Genomic DNA, 16,295 nt, shown 5'->3' on the forward strand with positions numbered 1-16,295 from the left:
AGCAAGGGAAAAATGACCAGTAACATACAAGGAAACTCCCATAAGGTTAACAGCTGATTTCTCAGCAGAAACGCTACAAGCCAGAAGGGAGTGGCATGATACACTTAAAGTGATGAAAGGGAAGAACCTACAACCAAGATTACTCTACCCGGCAAGGATCTCATTCAGATTTGATGGAGAAATCAAAAGCTTTACAGACAAGCAAAAGCTAAGAGAATTCAGCACAACCAAACCAGCTCTACAACAGATGCTAAAGGAACTTCTGTAAGTGGGAAACATAAGAGAAGAAAAGGACCTACAAAACCAAACCCAAAACAATTAGGAAAATGGTAACAGGAACATACATATCGATAATTACCTTAAACGTGAATGGATTAAGTGCTCCAACCAAAAACCACAGGGTTGCTGAATGGATACAAAAACAAGACCCGTACATATGCTGTCTACAAGAGACCCACTTCAGACCTAGGGGCACATACAGACTGAAAGTGAGGGGATGGAAAAAGATATTCCATGCAAATGGAAATCAAAAGAAAGCTGGAGGAGCAGTACTCATATCAGATAAAGTAGACTTTAAAATAAAGGATGTTACAAGAGACAAGGAAGGACACTACATAATGATCAAGGGATCAATCCAAGAAGAAGATATAACAATTATGAAATATAAATGCACCCAACATAGGAGCACCTCAATACATAAGGCAACTGCTAACAGCTATAAAAGAGGAAATCGACAGTAACACAATAATAGTGGGGGACTTTAACACCTCACTTACACCAATGGACAGATCATCCAAACAGAAAATTAATAAGGAAACACAAGCTTTAAATGACACAATAGACCAGATAGATTTAATTGATATTTATAGGACATTCCATCCAAAAACAGCAGATTACACTTTCTTCTCACGTGCACACGGAACATTCTCCAGGATAGATCACATCTTGGGTCACAAATCAAGCCTCAGTAAATTTAAGAAAATTGAAATCATATCAAGCACCTTTTCTGACCAAAACGCTTTGAGATTAGAAATTAATTACAGGGAAAAAAACGTAAAAACCAGAAACACATGGAGGCTAAACAATATGTTACTGAATAACCAAGAGATCACTGAAGAAATCAAAGAGGAAATCAAAAAATACCTAGAGGTAAATGACAATGAAAACACAACGATCTAAAATTTATGGGTTGCAGCAAAAGCAGTTCTAAGAGGGAAGTTTATAGCTATACAAGCCTACCTCAAGAAACAAGAAAAATCTCAAGTAAACAATCTAACCTTACACCTAAAGGAACTAGAGAAAGAAGAACAAACAAAACCCAAAGTTAGCAGAAGGAAAGAAATCATAAAGATCAGAGCAGAAATAAATGAAATAGAAACAAAGAAAACAATAGCAAAGATCAATAAAACTAAAAGTTGGTTCTTTGAGAAGATAAACAAAATTGATAAACCATTAGCCAGACTCATCAAGAAAAAGAGGGAGAGGACTCAAATCAATAAAATTAGAAATGAAAAAGGAGAAGTTACAACAGACACTGCAGAAATACAAAGCATCCTAAGAGACTACTATAAGCAACTCTATGCCAATAAAATGGACAACCTGGAAGAAATGGACAAATTCTTAGAGAGGTATAACCTTCCAAGACTGAACCAGGAAGAAATAGAAAATAAGAACAGAGCAATCACAAGTAATGAAATTGAAACTGATTAAAAATCTTCAAACAAACAAAAGTCCAGGACCAGATGGCTTCACAGGCGAATTCTATCAAACATTTAGAGAAGAGCTAACACCCATCCTTCTCAAACTCTTCCAAAAAATTGCAGAGGAAGGAACACTCCCAAACTCATTCTATGAGGCCACCATCACCCTGATACCAAAACCAGACAAAGATACTACAAAAAAAGAAAATTACAGACCAATATCACTGATGAATATAGATGCAAAAATCCTCAACAAAATGCCAGCAAACAGAACCCAACAACACATTAAAGGATCATACACCATGATCAAGTGGGATTTATCCCAGTGATGCAAGGATTCTTCAATGTATGCAAATCAATCAATGTGATACACCATATTAACAAATTGAAGAATAAAAACCATATGATCATCTCAATAGATGCAGAAAACGCTTTTGACAAAATTCAACACCCATTTATAACTCTCCAGAAAGTGGGCATAGAGGGAACCTACCTCAACATAATAAAGGCCATATATGACAAACCCACAGCAAACATCATTCTCAGTGGTGAAAAACTGAAAGCATTTCCTCTACGATCAGGAACAAGACAAGGATGTCCACTCTCACCACTATTATTCAACATAGTTTTGGAAGTCCTACTCACAGCAATCAGAGAAGAAAAAGAAATAAAAGGAATCCAAATTGGAAAAGAAGAAGTAAAACTGTCACTGTTTGCAGATGACATGATACTATACATAGAGAATCCTAAAGATGCCACCAGAAAACTACTAGAGCTAATGAATGAATTTGGTAAAGTTGCAGGATACAAAATTAATGCACAGAAATCTCTTGCATTCCTATACACTAATGATGAAAATCTGAAAGAGAAATTAAGGAAACACTCCGATTTACCCCTGCAACAAAACGAATAAAATACCTAGGAATAAACCTACCTAGGGAGACAAAAGACCTTTATGCAGAAAACTGTAAGACACTGATGAAAGAAATTAAAGATGATACAAACAGATGGAGAGATATACCATGTTCTTGGAGTGGAAGAATCAATATTGCGAAAATGACTATAGTACCAAAGCAATCTACAGATTCAATGCAATCCCTATCAAATTACCAGTGGCATTTTTTACAGAACTAGAACAAAAAATCTTAAAATTTGTATGGAGACACAAAAGACCCCGAATAGCCAAAGTAGTCTTGAGGGAAAAAGATGTAGCTGGAGGAATCAGACTCCCTGACTTCAGACTATACCACAAAGCTACAGTAATCAAGACAATATGGTACTGGCACAAAAACAGAAATATAGATCAATGGAACAAGATAGAAAGCCCAGAGATAAACCCATACACCTATGGTCAACTAATCTATGACAAAGGAGGCAAGGATATACAATGGAGAAAAGACAGTCTCTTCAATAAGTGGTGCTGGGAAAACTGGACAGCTACATGTAAAAGAACGAAATTAGAACACTCCCTAACACCATACACAATAATAAACTCAAAATGGATTAGAGACCTAAATGTAAGACCGGACACTATAAAACTCTTAGAGGAAAACATAGGAAGAACACTTTTTGACATAAATCACAGCAAGATCTTTTTTGATCCACCTCCTAGAGTAATGGAAATAAAAACAAAAATAAACAAATAGGACCTAATGAAACTTAAAAGCTTTTGCACAGCAAAGGAAACCATAAACAAGACGAAAAGACAGCCCTCAGAATGGAAGAAAATATTTGCAAACGCATCAATGGACAAAGGATTAATCTCCAAAATATATGAACAGCTCATGCAGCTCAACATTAAAAAAACAAACAACCCAATCCAAAAATGGTCAGAAGACCTAAATAGACTTTTCTCCAAAGAAGACATACAGATGGCCAGGAAGCACATGAAAAGCTGCTCAACATCACTAATTATTAGAGAAATGCAAATCAAAATTACAATGAGGTATCACCTCACACCAGTCAGAATGGGCATCATCAGCAAATCTACAAACAACAAATGCTGGAGAGGGTGTGGAGAAAAGGCAACCCTCTTGCACTGTTGGTGGGAATGTACATTGATACAGCCACTATGGAGAACAGTATGGAGGTTCCTTAAAAAACTAAAAATAGAATTACCATATGACCCAGCAATCCCACTACTGGCATATACCCAGAGAAAACCATAATTCAAAAAGACACATGCACCCCAATATTCATTGCAGCACTATTTACAAAAGCCAGGTCATGGAAGCCACCTAAATGCCCATCGACAGATGAATGGATAAAGAAGATGTGGTACATATATACAATGGAATATTACTCAGCCATAAAAAGGAACGAAATTGGGTCATTTGTAGAGCCGTGGATGGATCTAGAGACTGTCATACAGAGTGAAGTAAGTCAGAAAGAGAAAAACAAATATCGTATATTAACGCATATATGTGGAACCTCGAAAAATGGTACAGATGAACCGGTTTGCAGGGCAGAAATTGAGACACAGATGTACAGAACAAACGTTTGGACACCAAGGGGGAAAGCGGCGGGGGGATGGGGGTGGTGGTGTGATGAAATGGGAGATTGGGATTGACATGTATACACTGATGTGTGTAAAATGGATGACTAATCAGAACCTGCTGTATAAAAAAATATATAAAAGAAAAAAATTTTTTTTTAAAGTCTCAAAGTCATGAGAGACAAGAAAAGGTTAAGGAACTATGATGAATGGTAGGAACTAAATGCATTGTGAGATCCTGGAGTGGATCCTTGAAAAGAAAAAGGACAGTAGGAGAAAACTGGTAAAATCTGAACAACGTTTGTAGTTTAGTTAATAGAGTTGTACCAAGGTTAATTTCTTAATTTTGTTATCTGTGCTATGGTTATGTAAGATGGTAACATTAAGGGAAGCCAGGTGAAGAGTATATGATAACACTATACTATTCCTGCAGTTTTTTTAAGTCTAAAATTATCTCATAAAGAATTTAAGGCGATATCAAAAAAACAAACAACCCAATCCAAAAATGGGCAGAAGACCTAAATAGATATTTCTCCAAAGAAGATATACAGATTGCCAACAAACACATGAAAGAATGCTCAACATCATTAATCATTAGAGAAATGCAAATCAAAACTACAGTGAGATATCATCTCACACCAGTCAGAATGGCCATCATCAAAAAATCTACAAACAATAAATGCTGGAGAGGGTGTGGAGAAAAGGGAACCCTCTTGCACTGTTGGTGGGAATGTAAATTCATACAGCCACTATGGAGAACAGTATGGCGGTTCCCCAAAAAACTAAAAATAGAACTACCATATGACCCAGCAATCCCACTACTGGGCATATACCCTGAGAAAACCATACTTCAAAAAGAGTCATGTACCACAATGTTCATTGCAGCTCTATATACAATAGCCAGGACATGGAAGCAACCGAAGTGTCCATCGACAGATGAATGGGTAAAGAAGATGTGGCACATATATACAACGGAATATTACCCAGCCATAAAAAGAAACGAAATTGAGTTATTTGTAGTGAGGTGGATGGACCTAGAGTCTGTCATACAGAGTGAAGTAAGTCAGAAAGAGAAAAACAAATACCATATGCTAACACATATATATGGAATCTTTAAAAAAAAAAAAAAAGGTCATGAAGAACCTAGGGGCAGGATGGGAATAAAGACGCAGACCTACTAGAGAATGTACTTGAGGACACAGGGAGGGGGAAGGGTAAGCTGGGACGAAGTGAGAGAGTGGCATGGACTTATATACACTACCAAATGTAAAATAGCTAGCTAGTGGGAAGCAGCTGCATAGCACAGGGAGATCAGCTCGGTGCTTTGTGACCACCTAAAGGGGTGGGATAGGGAGGGAGACGCAAGAGGGAAGAGATATGGGGATATATGTATATGTATAGCTGATTCAGTTTGTTATAAAGCAGAAACACCACTGTAAAGCAATTATACTCCAATAAAGATGTTAAAAAAAAAAAAGAAAGAATTTAAGGGACTGCCCTAGTGGTCCAGTGGTAAAGAATCCTTCCAATGCAGGGGATGTGGGTTTGATCCCTGGTGGGGGAACTAAGATCCCACATGCCGCGGGGCAACTAAGCCCGAGTGCCACAAACTACAGAGCCCACTCACCCTGCAGCCTGTGCGCCACAACTAGAGAGAGAAAACCTGCACGCCACAACTAAAAGAGAAGCCCGTGCACCACAACGAAGAGCCCACGTCCCACAACGAAAGATCCTGTGTGCCACAACCAAGACCCAGTGCAGCCAAAAAAATAATGAATGAATAAATAAATAAAATATTATTTTAAATATAGTATAAAAAATTTTTTAACTTTACTATAACTTAAAACTTCCAGTAGAAATGTAGATCTATATGCATTTCAAAGTTAAATTTGTAATTGAAGCAATTTGCCCAAACTAGAGGTACTGTTCTACCCTTGGAATACCAGGTACAAATGTTGTGCCTATCTGTGTGGGCCACACCCTGTGGGTCTGAATTTACACATTGTATAAAATAAGGTACATAATTAAAGACTCAGTAAAGCAAACTTTTTAAACAGTTAAGGCACAGTTGGTAGTATTAATAGCATCCTTGAAATATGTTAATGTTTTAATTTTTTTTCTTTAATTTTAGAATGAGAGAACTTAAAATAGCTTACCAATGCAAAACAGTGATGATCAAAAAGAAACCTAACTTGGATCCCTACTCCATTTCATTTTTTGAATGATATGCTAGGAACTAACTCTTTTTCTTAGTTTCCATGTTGTCACATCAGCATGCTCAGAGGAGAAAATGGCTTAAGATCAAATCTGGTAATACATGAAAATCTATCTTTTCTTAAGGCCACTTTATTGGTATTAATGCATTCTTTCTCCTTTAATATCTTTTTGTTTTGTAGTTGTTCAATAGCATTTGTTATCTACAAGTCTATTTTTTTTCCTCATCTACCTTCAAACAACTGCTCTCTGATGAGGAATGAGATATCTGTGTATAAACAGATTTAAGACTTGCCTAAGGTCCCCAACAACCATTAAGAAATCTACAGCTAACTTAATTCCTGAACTGAATCTCTTTAGCCTTATATCTGCCTTTACATTTGCAAATAAGTCAAATCCTTTTTCTTCTTCTTTACCCTTCCTCCCATCCAGTTATCTATGAGGACCACCATTCACCAGACATTTGCATGACTGTGAATGATGGTATGCAAGATGTTGATTCAAAGATGATCTCTACTCATCAGGTGACAAATCTAAAAATTTCTGAATAACAATAAACTATATTTCTACTTCTTGAACCTAATTGCTTTCTGATGTATCAAAACTAGGAGCTAGTTCTTGTCCCTATGCATGCATAACTTTCTAATGGAAAATAACTTAAAGGCAAAATAACATGATATCTCTATGGAACTAAGCATATTCAGAGCCAGGACTAATGAACTTCCACAGGAGACATGAATAATGGCTACATATAGTCATCAGATACTTGGGCATGGCCCTCTGACCCCCAAGACCTATTTCTATCAGAATCTGGTGGTAAACTGGAGCCAGCCTCCGTTTTTACCTCTCCAGTGCCATGGGGGAAGGGGAAGTTGGGCATAAGGTGCTTAAGAAACCAGAATTCACTATTGCCAGTGCCAGTGGCTGAGGACACTTCATAGGGACAAGGCTGGGATGTGGATCCACTGGCTTCTCCTTGTACCAGGTTGTTAGAGAAATTACAGTCATCATAGAAATGCTCTTGAATTGTGAACTTTTCTCTGTATTTAATCTTCTGGCAGATATGTGTAATGAAGATCACTGTGACAGAGAGCAGAAAGAGAAAGGAAAGGACAGCCAGAGAAATGACCAAATATTTAGTGGATGGATTTACCCTTGTAGGATGCTTGAATGGATCCCGGAACTGCAGATAGGGCTCAGAAAAGCCATCTACCAGGAGGATATTAAGTGAGGCAGTAGTAGAAAGAGCTGGTTGGCCGTGATCCTGAACAAGAACGATCAGTTTCTGCATCGTGGGGTCTCTCTCAGATATCTGCCGCAATGTACGGATTTCCCCATTTTTTTGTTGAACAGAGAATAACCCAGGGTCAGTGGCCTTAAATAGATGATATGAAAGCCAGGAATTCTGACCTGAGTCACCATCCACAGCCACCACCTTAGTCACCAGGTAGCCTGCCTCTGCAGACCTAGGCACCAGGTCATTGCAGGGCAAGGTGCCATTTTGCAGTGGGTACAAGATCATTGGGCAGTTATCATTGTCATCCAGGACAACCACTCTGACAGTAACCTGGCTACTCAGTGACAGGAAGCCCCCATCAGTTGCCTTTACCACAAACTGAAAATCTTGAATGGCTTCATAATCCATAGTTCTCAGTGCATAGAGTTTCCCATTGTCTGAATTTATGGAGATGTAAGCAAAGACTGATAGATCTCCACTTTTTGGAGGCAGCAGAGAATATGTTATTTGGGCATTCTCACCCAAATCTAGATCCTCAGCATGGACTTTGCCAATAAAAACTTCAGGGCTGTTGTTTTCTGGAACAGTCAAGATGTAGGAATCTTCCTGAAATACTGGGGGATTGTCATTAATGTCAGATATTAGCACCTCTATCACAGTCTCCGAGGACAGGGTGGGTGTTCCAGTATCCATGGCAACAAGGGTGATATTATGGCCAGAGACCTCCTCCCGATCCATGCCTCTGTCAGTGACCAGTGAGTAGGAATTCCTGAATGTAAGTTTGACTGCAAAGGGAAGGTCTTCTTTGAGGAAGCAAGTGATTTTTCCTCCCACTCGAATGTCCCGGTCTCTGATAGAGAAAAGGGCCACTACCGTCTGTAGTGGAGAGTCCTCAGGGAGAGGGCTGGACACAGAGGAGACTGTAACTTCAGGAGGATTGTCATTAACATCCACCACCTCCACCAGGACTTTGCTGTGGGCAGAGAGGCCTCCTCCGTCGGTAGCTTGAATGTCAATGTCATATGTTTCAATCGCTTCAAAATCTAGGGACCCTCTTAGTCGAACCTCTCCAGTTTCAGAGTCAATCTGAAACGTCTGGAGAATTACTTCTGGGTTTTGCGCTAAAGAGTAAGTTATCTCCTTGTTGGAGCCCTCGTCTAGGTCGGTGGCAGTCACCGTAGCCACCAAAGAACCATTGGCACTGTTTTCCGGTACCTGAGCGCGGTACACCAGTCGAGAGAATTGGGGCACGTGATCATTGACATCCAGAACCTCCACGCGGATGTGGGCAGTGCCAGACTTGGGCGGAGACCCTCCGTCCACAGCTGTAATTGTCAGGTTGACTTCAGGCTGCTCCTCTCTGTCCAGGGGTTTATCCAGCACTAGCTCGGCATACTTGGGCCCATGGCTGCGGAAGCGGGTGTGCAGGTGGAAATACTCACTGGCGCTCAAGGTGTAGTTTTGGAGACCGTTGAGGCCGACGTCCAGATCCTGCGCGCTCCGCAGAGGAAACCGTGAACCCAGGGGGTTGCTCTCCGGAATCTTTAAAAGAGGCTCCTTGTTTAGGAAAACCGGGGCATTGTCATTGATATCAAATACCCTGACCTCCACGCGAAAGGACTGCAGTGGCTCCACCAGGACTATTTCAAACTCCAGAACGCATGGATCGGCTTTGCCACAAAGTGACTCCCGATCCAGTTTCTCCTTCACGAACAGATCTCCTGTCTTGCGGTGCAGCCGGAAATGCAGTATATTGCCCTCGGAAACGAGCCGCGCCCCGCGCGCAGCCAGCTTCCCTACCTCCAGCCCCAAGTCCTTAGCCACGTTAGCTACAAACGAACCACTCTCCATCTCCTCTGCCACCGAATAGCGGATGGCCGCCGCACCCCCCACAGATAAGCACAGAAAAAGGAGAAGCGAGCCCACTTGCCTGCTTTGCAAGAGTTTTCTGCGTGCAATCGCCATCCGTTCTCACAAGCGTACTCTCTGCAGCAGATACACCTGTTGCGTACACACTTTCACTTTTCTGCCAACAGGTTCCTGCAACAGCTGCTCTCAGCTTTGCTAGCCTCTAACCGCAGCGCCGCCAAAGGCTAACCGAGCCAGGTGAGCTGTTTTGCACTTGGAAGAAAAATTGCATTAAGTAACTCAACTCCCCAGTCTATCGAATGTATTAATAGATATGTTCTCATTCTGGAGAGTAAGGTAGAGGTTGAAAGTTGTTGCCAAAGCAACAGCAAACTCGCCTTTCAATTCCCTTTCAGGAAAAAAAGCCCTGGGGAATTGAACACCCAATGAGGATACTCGTTAAGCAAGCTTAAGGTTGAAGTCATAGTATCTGTGAGCCGGCTGGGGCCGCTGCAGCAGCGGGCAAACAGCGAGGTGTTAAGGTACTCGGCACACTCCACATACACACTCCGCCCAGAGACCAAGGGAGAGGCAAAAAGATGCTGCAGTGTCTTCTGAAGCGTAAACCAACTGGATGGGAATGAGGGAGGGGGCCTTGGAGGAAGTGATCAGTAGGAAAAGGAAAGGGGACAGACAGACATCATCTCTCAGGAAACTGGGGTCCATTAGGTACACTGATAGGGGAACTGTTCAACTTGCCTCATGGTTTGCATAAACCCATTCTTTTCCACAGAACCCTCAAACGCTTAGGAAGCGACTGGCTTGTCACTTATGATTCTGATGGAAGCAATACTTATTGGGTATGATTTCTATATACTGGTACTGTATTAAGTAATTTACATGCATTATCTCATTTAACCCTTGCAACAACTCTATGAGGTACACATTATTATTATTTCTTTTTTACAGATGAAATTGAGACTGGAGAGGTTATGTTACTCCCCCAATGTCTTCTACCTAGTAAATATTAGAGAAGGAACTCAATTTGATTTTGTCTGACTCCAAAGTCATGCTCATAATTAGTATGTAACTCTGCTTCCCAAATAATATAGTAGATAAATTAAGTGAAGATAAATGTTTGGCTTTGGATTTTAAAGGAAATTAAATAATAGACTACTTACATATATTGAAAATGGCCCAATAGAAATTTTGCAAGATATTTGTTGAGAGTTTTTTACAGTCATAAGATCATAGAATGTTTAAGAATGATAATGCACCTCAGAAAGATTAGGTCCAATCTCCCCACCCTTTTTTTAAATAGATGAAAAAACTAAGGCCCAAATGATGAAATCACTTGCCCAGTCCATACAGCTACTGCTGGCAATATAAAAACTAGAACCTGTCTTCTGACACTCTATCTCATGCTCATTAGCAGGAGCATTTGGTGGTTTCCCATTTGTAAAAAAAACTCATAACACTTACAGTAGGTAATCTTCAGAATCTAGTCTCTTTCCTTTGATATTTAGCTCAGTCTCAGATTGATGTTGTGTTCTGCTCTAGCTCATTCATTTCCATTGCTGTATAGAATTCCAGTCTGGTCAATGCTGTTTGGCCACAGACCATCAGGAACACACCTGTAGTTGAACAAAGTTGTATTTTCTGATTACTGCAACAAGGGAGACATCACACCACAGAGAATCATGGGGCATCTCAATAAGAGGGTGTTAAAAAGGACTTGCGATATTTGTGCAAGGTGATTTGGGGGTGGTTTGAAGTAGGACTTTGCTCTGGATTGGATGCTGTCAGAAACAGTTATTTTTATAGTTGGATATATTAATAATTCTTAGAAGGTGAGAAAAATGGAAGGAGGCTAAAGCTGTGATTGGTAATTCATATTAGCCATTTTTGTGGTTTGGAAAATGTTCCTTTTCACCTGATTATGGCATCCTCTTGTTTTTCTCTTAATCCATCACTGTCACAGAGTGGCCTCGTCTAATGTTGTTCTATGAACCTGTTTTAGTTCAACACAAGAACAGCATAGCCTAGCTCTGAGTATCAGGCTAGCTCCTAACTGTCACGGACTGCTTTTGTCTTTTTCAGCATGAACAGCAAAACTCATTTACTATTCTACTGTTCACAGAAGTATGTCATTATATATGTCACTTTGTACACACGTGTGTACATTTGAGGGGGGGCATATACCTAGAAGTGGCATTGGTGTCATAGGGTATGCTCTTTTCAGCTTTACCTGATACTGCCAAACTGCTTTCTAAGAAGTTGTACCAATTTACACATCTCATCAGCAGGATGAGATGTGTAAATAGGTCCATTATTTTAAATTGGTCCATTTGTTCTAATTCTTACCAACACTTATCGTTACTAGTCTTCTTAAAAGTTTAACCATTTTGGCTATCTCAGTGTGGGCTTAATTTGCATTTCTCTGATTATTAATTATTGATGACGTAGGGCACTATTTAATATATGTTTAGTCATCTGGGTAACCTTTGGTTGGGGGGGGCGTTGTTCAGTTCCCTTAGCCATTTTTTTACATTGGATTGTCTTTTTCCTATTGATTTGTTGTAGTTCTTCATATATTCTAAATACAAGTCCTGAGTATCTCTTTATAATTGAGAAAAAGAGACATGCTTATCCTTAGTTGATATATAGCTTATCCTTAGTTGATATATATCTACAGAGTTTTGTTTAAAAGAGGTATTTCTCCCAGTGATTCACACATTAAGCAGAAGCTTATGGCATCCTAGGAAGTCTTTTTTTAAGCTGAGGTATAATTGACGTATAACATTATATGAGTTTAAGGTATACAGTGTGATTAGATATTAGTATATACTGCTAAATGCTCAACACAGTAAGTCTAGTTAACATCCATCACCACACATAGTTATAAACGTTTTTCTTGTAATGAGAACTTTTAAGATCTACTCTCGGTAATTTTCAAATATACAATACAGTGTTGTTATTAACTACAGTCACCACCTAGGAAGTCTTAATACAATCAGTTTGTAAGTAACTCATTCAAAACCCATAAATTTAAAAAATACATTCTTATGACTTGAAATACAAGAAATGCTGCTCTTCAATTGGATTCCTCTGAATCTTAATTTGTTTAGTTAGTTCTCAGGGTATGTATTATCTGCTTGATGGGATGAAATTCCAAAATATTTTCTTTTTCCTCTGAAAACTTTGGACCCTTTAAACATCATGGTATTTTTTTAAATAAGTTTTTATTCTTTCCAGTGAAGGCAGAACTAGGACATACAGAATAAATCTACAACCTACCAAGCTGTAATGCCAGTGTCTTTACTCAAAATCTAGTCATTGGGAAGAGGGGCAAACCACACCTAGTAAAATATCATAAAGTTTAGAGAGAATAAAAAATGCATTCCAAAATTGTATCTAAGGACTTCCCTGGTGGCACAGTGGTTAAGAATCTGCCTGGCAATGCAGGGGACACAGGTTCAAGCCCTGGTCCAGGAAGATCCCACATGCCGCGGAGCAACTAAGCCCGTGCGCCACAACTACTGAGCCCATGTGCCTAGGGCCCGTGCTCCGCAACAAAGACAAGCCACTGCAATGAGAAGCCCGCGCACCGCAATGAAAAGTAGCCCCCGCTTGCCGGCAAGCAGAAACGAAGACCCAACGCAGCCAAAAATAAATAAATAAATAAATGTATTATAAATAAATAAATAAAAGTAAGCATAGACGGAGAAGGTAGGACTGCATAATTTTTAAAAAACTGTATCTAAGTACTAACTCTTAGCTTTTAAAAAATCGTATTTTGAAATAATTTAAACCTTCAGAAGAGTTTCAAGAGTGCTTACAATTACCCATTACCTACCTATTGATTTGGTTTGACCAAATTTTAGTCAGGTTTCTCTTTTTCTCATAGGCCTCTGAACTTTAATTCACCCCCAAACTGAAACAAGTCCTAAAATCCCCCACTTAATTGTTCATTCTGAGAACTGGCCAACCACAGAGGGAAAAATATTCCTGTTAAAGCACCCTGATTATACCATCTGCTTGCTCTATCCCCTTGTCCTACTCCCACACAAAGCTACTGCTAGCCCTGCTGATCCCTCCCTAATTTAAAAAACAAAAACAAAAAAACTGTTTTTCTGTATGAGACATTTGCAGATTTTGTGATCAATGAGTTCTGCTATTGCAATAGTCTTTTAAAACAGCTTCTCCTTCCCTAAGTCCAGATTTGTTGATATTTGACATAATAAACAATAATAAATAATTATATAGTCTTCACCTAGATTCACCAATTTTGCTACATTTGTACACTTTCATATATATACACATGTATGCATATACATCACATGTTATACATTATATATGTGTATATATATATATATATACACACACATTTATTATTCAAAACCAGTCGCTCTCCCTCTTAACTTCTGTGGGCAGAATATATCTGCTCCACTGATGTTGAGTTTGGCCATGTGAATTATACTAGACCCTCACAATGGGTTTAGTATAATTCTCCACCCCTTCACTTTGGGCTTGACCCCGTTGAGTTGCTTTGGCCAAAGGGATGTTAGCAGAGTGGGTGGTATCTGTGAACGTGACCTTATTTGAAAACAGTGTCTTTTCAGATATAATCAAGTTAAGATAAGCTTATACGGAATTAAGGTGAACTCTAATGACTGGTATCCTTATAAAGAGAGATCTGGAGACACACAGACACACACAGGGAAGAAGGCCATATCACGACAGAGATAAGAGACTGGACTGATGCTGCTATAAGCCAAGGGATGCCAAGGACTGCTGGCAACAACCAGAGCTAGGAAATAGCAAATAAGGATCCTCCCCTAGAGCCTTCAGAGACAGCAGGGCCCGGCTGATGCCTTGGTTTCAGACTTTTAGCCTCCAAACTATGAGAGAATAAGTTTGCTTTTTTTAAGCCACCCACTTTGTGGTAGTTTGTTATATCAGCCCTAGGAAACTAATACACAGAGTAAAGCAAGTTGTGGCTTGAAATGTGCTGCAATAATTGGGCTTGCCCTCTTGCTCTTCTGCCACCTTTCTAAGAACTTTTTCTGGATAGCCCACCGATTCAAGGATGAGTATGGAACAGCACTGGATACAGCCTGTATACTGAAGCAAAGCACAGCTGATCTCAGCCTAAATCTGCTGACCTCCAGACGCACGAGTGGGAATTAATGTTATTTTGAGCTGTTAAGTTTTACACTGTATTTTGTGACCATAGCTGGCAGATACAGTATGTAAACATTGTATTTTGTTATGAGTTAGTTGCAGACATTTTAACATATCATCCCTAAATATCTCAATATGTACCTCTTACAAACAGGGGCATTCTCCCACATAACTTCAATTAAAATTATCACACACAGGAAATTTAACATGAATACTATTACCTAATATTGTATTCAATATTTGAATTTCCTCAATTGTTCCAATAATGTCCTTTATGGCTGTTCTTTTTTTAATCCAGGATATAATCAAGGTTTGCACATTGTACTCAATTGTCATGTTTTTCTAGTTTCCTTTAAACTAGAGCAGTTTAAAGAAAATATTTTTGACTTTTTTTTTCATGACACTGCCATTTTTAAAGAGTCATTTTACAGGATATCCCTCAATTTGGGCATTGTGTCTTCATTAGATTCAGATGAAATATTTTGACATCAGTGCCACCTTGGAGATGTTGTAGTCTCTTCAGTGCATTACATCAGGAGGCATATGATGTAATTTATGTCCCATTATTGGTGATACTAAGTTTGATAATTTGGTTACAAAATAGTGTCCAAATTTCTCAATTTGAAAGGTACCTTTTAATTTTTCATGATTAGTTATCTTTGGAGAGATGTTTCAAAACTATGTGACCATGATGTGGAGAAAAGGGAGCCCATGTGCACTGTTGGTGGGAATGTAAATTGGTGCAGCCACTATGAAAAACAGTATGGAGATTCCTCAAAAAATTTAAAAGAGCTACCATGTGACCCAGAAATTCCACTCCTAGGTATTTATCTGAAGAAAACAAAAACACTAATTAGAAAAGATATATGCGCCCCTATGTTCATTGCAGCATTATTTACAATAGCCAAGATATAGAAGCAATCTGGATAAAGAATATGTGGGGGGGGGGTGTGTGTGTGTGTGTATGTGTGTATATAACAGAATATACTCAGCCATAAAAAAGAATGAAATCTTGCCATTTGTGACAACATGGATGGTCCTAAACGGTATTATGCTAAGTGAAATAAGTCAGATAAAGACAAAAACTGTATGATTTCACTTATGTGTGGAATCTAAAAAAACAAACAAACAAAAACCCAATGAACAAACATAACAAAGCAGGAACAGAGTTATAGATACAGAGAACAAATTGCCAAAGGGGAGCGGGTGGGGGGGGACAAAAGAAGTGAGGGAGATTAAGAGGTACAAACTCTAGTTACAAAATAAATGAGTCAAGGGGATGAAATGTATTGTGGGGAATACAGTCAATAACTATGTAATATTTTTGATGATATAACTAGACTTACCATAGTGATCATTTTGAAATGTGTAGAAATACTAAATCACTGTGTTGTGTACCAGGAAATAGCAGTGTTATAGGTCAATTATACTTCAAAAAAACAAAATCATAGAAAAAGAGATCAGATTTGTGGTTACCAGAGGCAGGGGGAGGGGGAGGGTAGGAAGAGGAATTGTATGAAGGTAGTCAAAAGGTTCAAACTTCCAGTTATAAGATAAATAAGTACTAGGGATGTAATATATAACATGATAGATATAATTAACACTGCCTTATGTTATA

General features: G+C 39.0%; 1 protein-coding gene across 1 annotated transcript; it reads right to left on the minus strand.

The window, feature by feature from the left end:
• Positions 1–2,373: 2,373 nt before the first annotated feature.
• On the minus strand, positions 2,374–15,099 carry PCDHB1 (protocadherin beta 1). The gene has a single exon (XM_082454133.1). It carries the CDS (start codon positions 9,608–9,610, stop codon positions 7,154–7,156), a length of 2,457 nt encoding a protein of 818 aa, XP_082310259.1. The 5' UTR covers positions 9,611–15,099; the 3' UTR covers positions 2,374–7,153.
• Between the last annotated feature and the right edge of the window lie 1,196 nt (positions 15,100–16,295).

Source organism: Balaenoptera physalus, assembly GCF_965194825.1.
Source record: "Balaenoptera physalus genome assembly, chromosome: 3".
NCBI classification, from domain to species: domain Eukaryota; kingdom Metazoa; phylum Chordata; class Mammalia; order Artiodactyla; family Balaenopteridae; genus Balaenoptera; species Balaenoptera physalus.

Coding starts and splice junctions, on each gene's coding strand:
- PCDHB1 (XM_082454133.1), bottom strand. CDS start 9,610: ATGGCGATTGCACGCAGAAAACTCTTGCAAAGCAGGCAAGTGGGCTCG.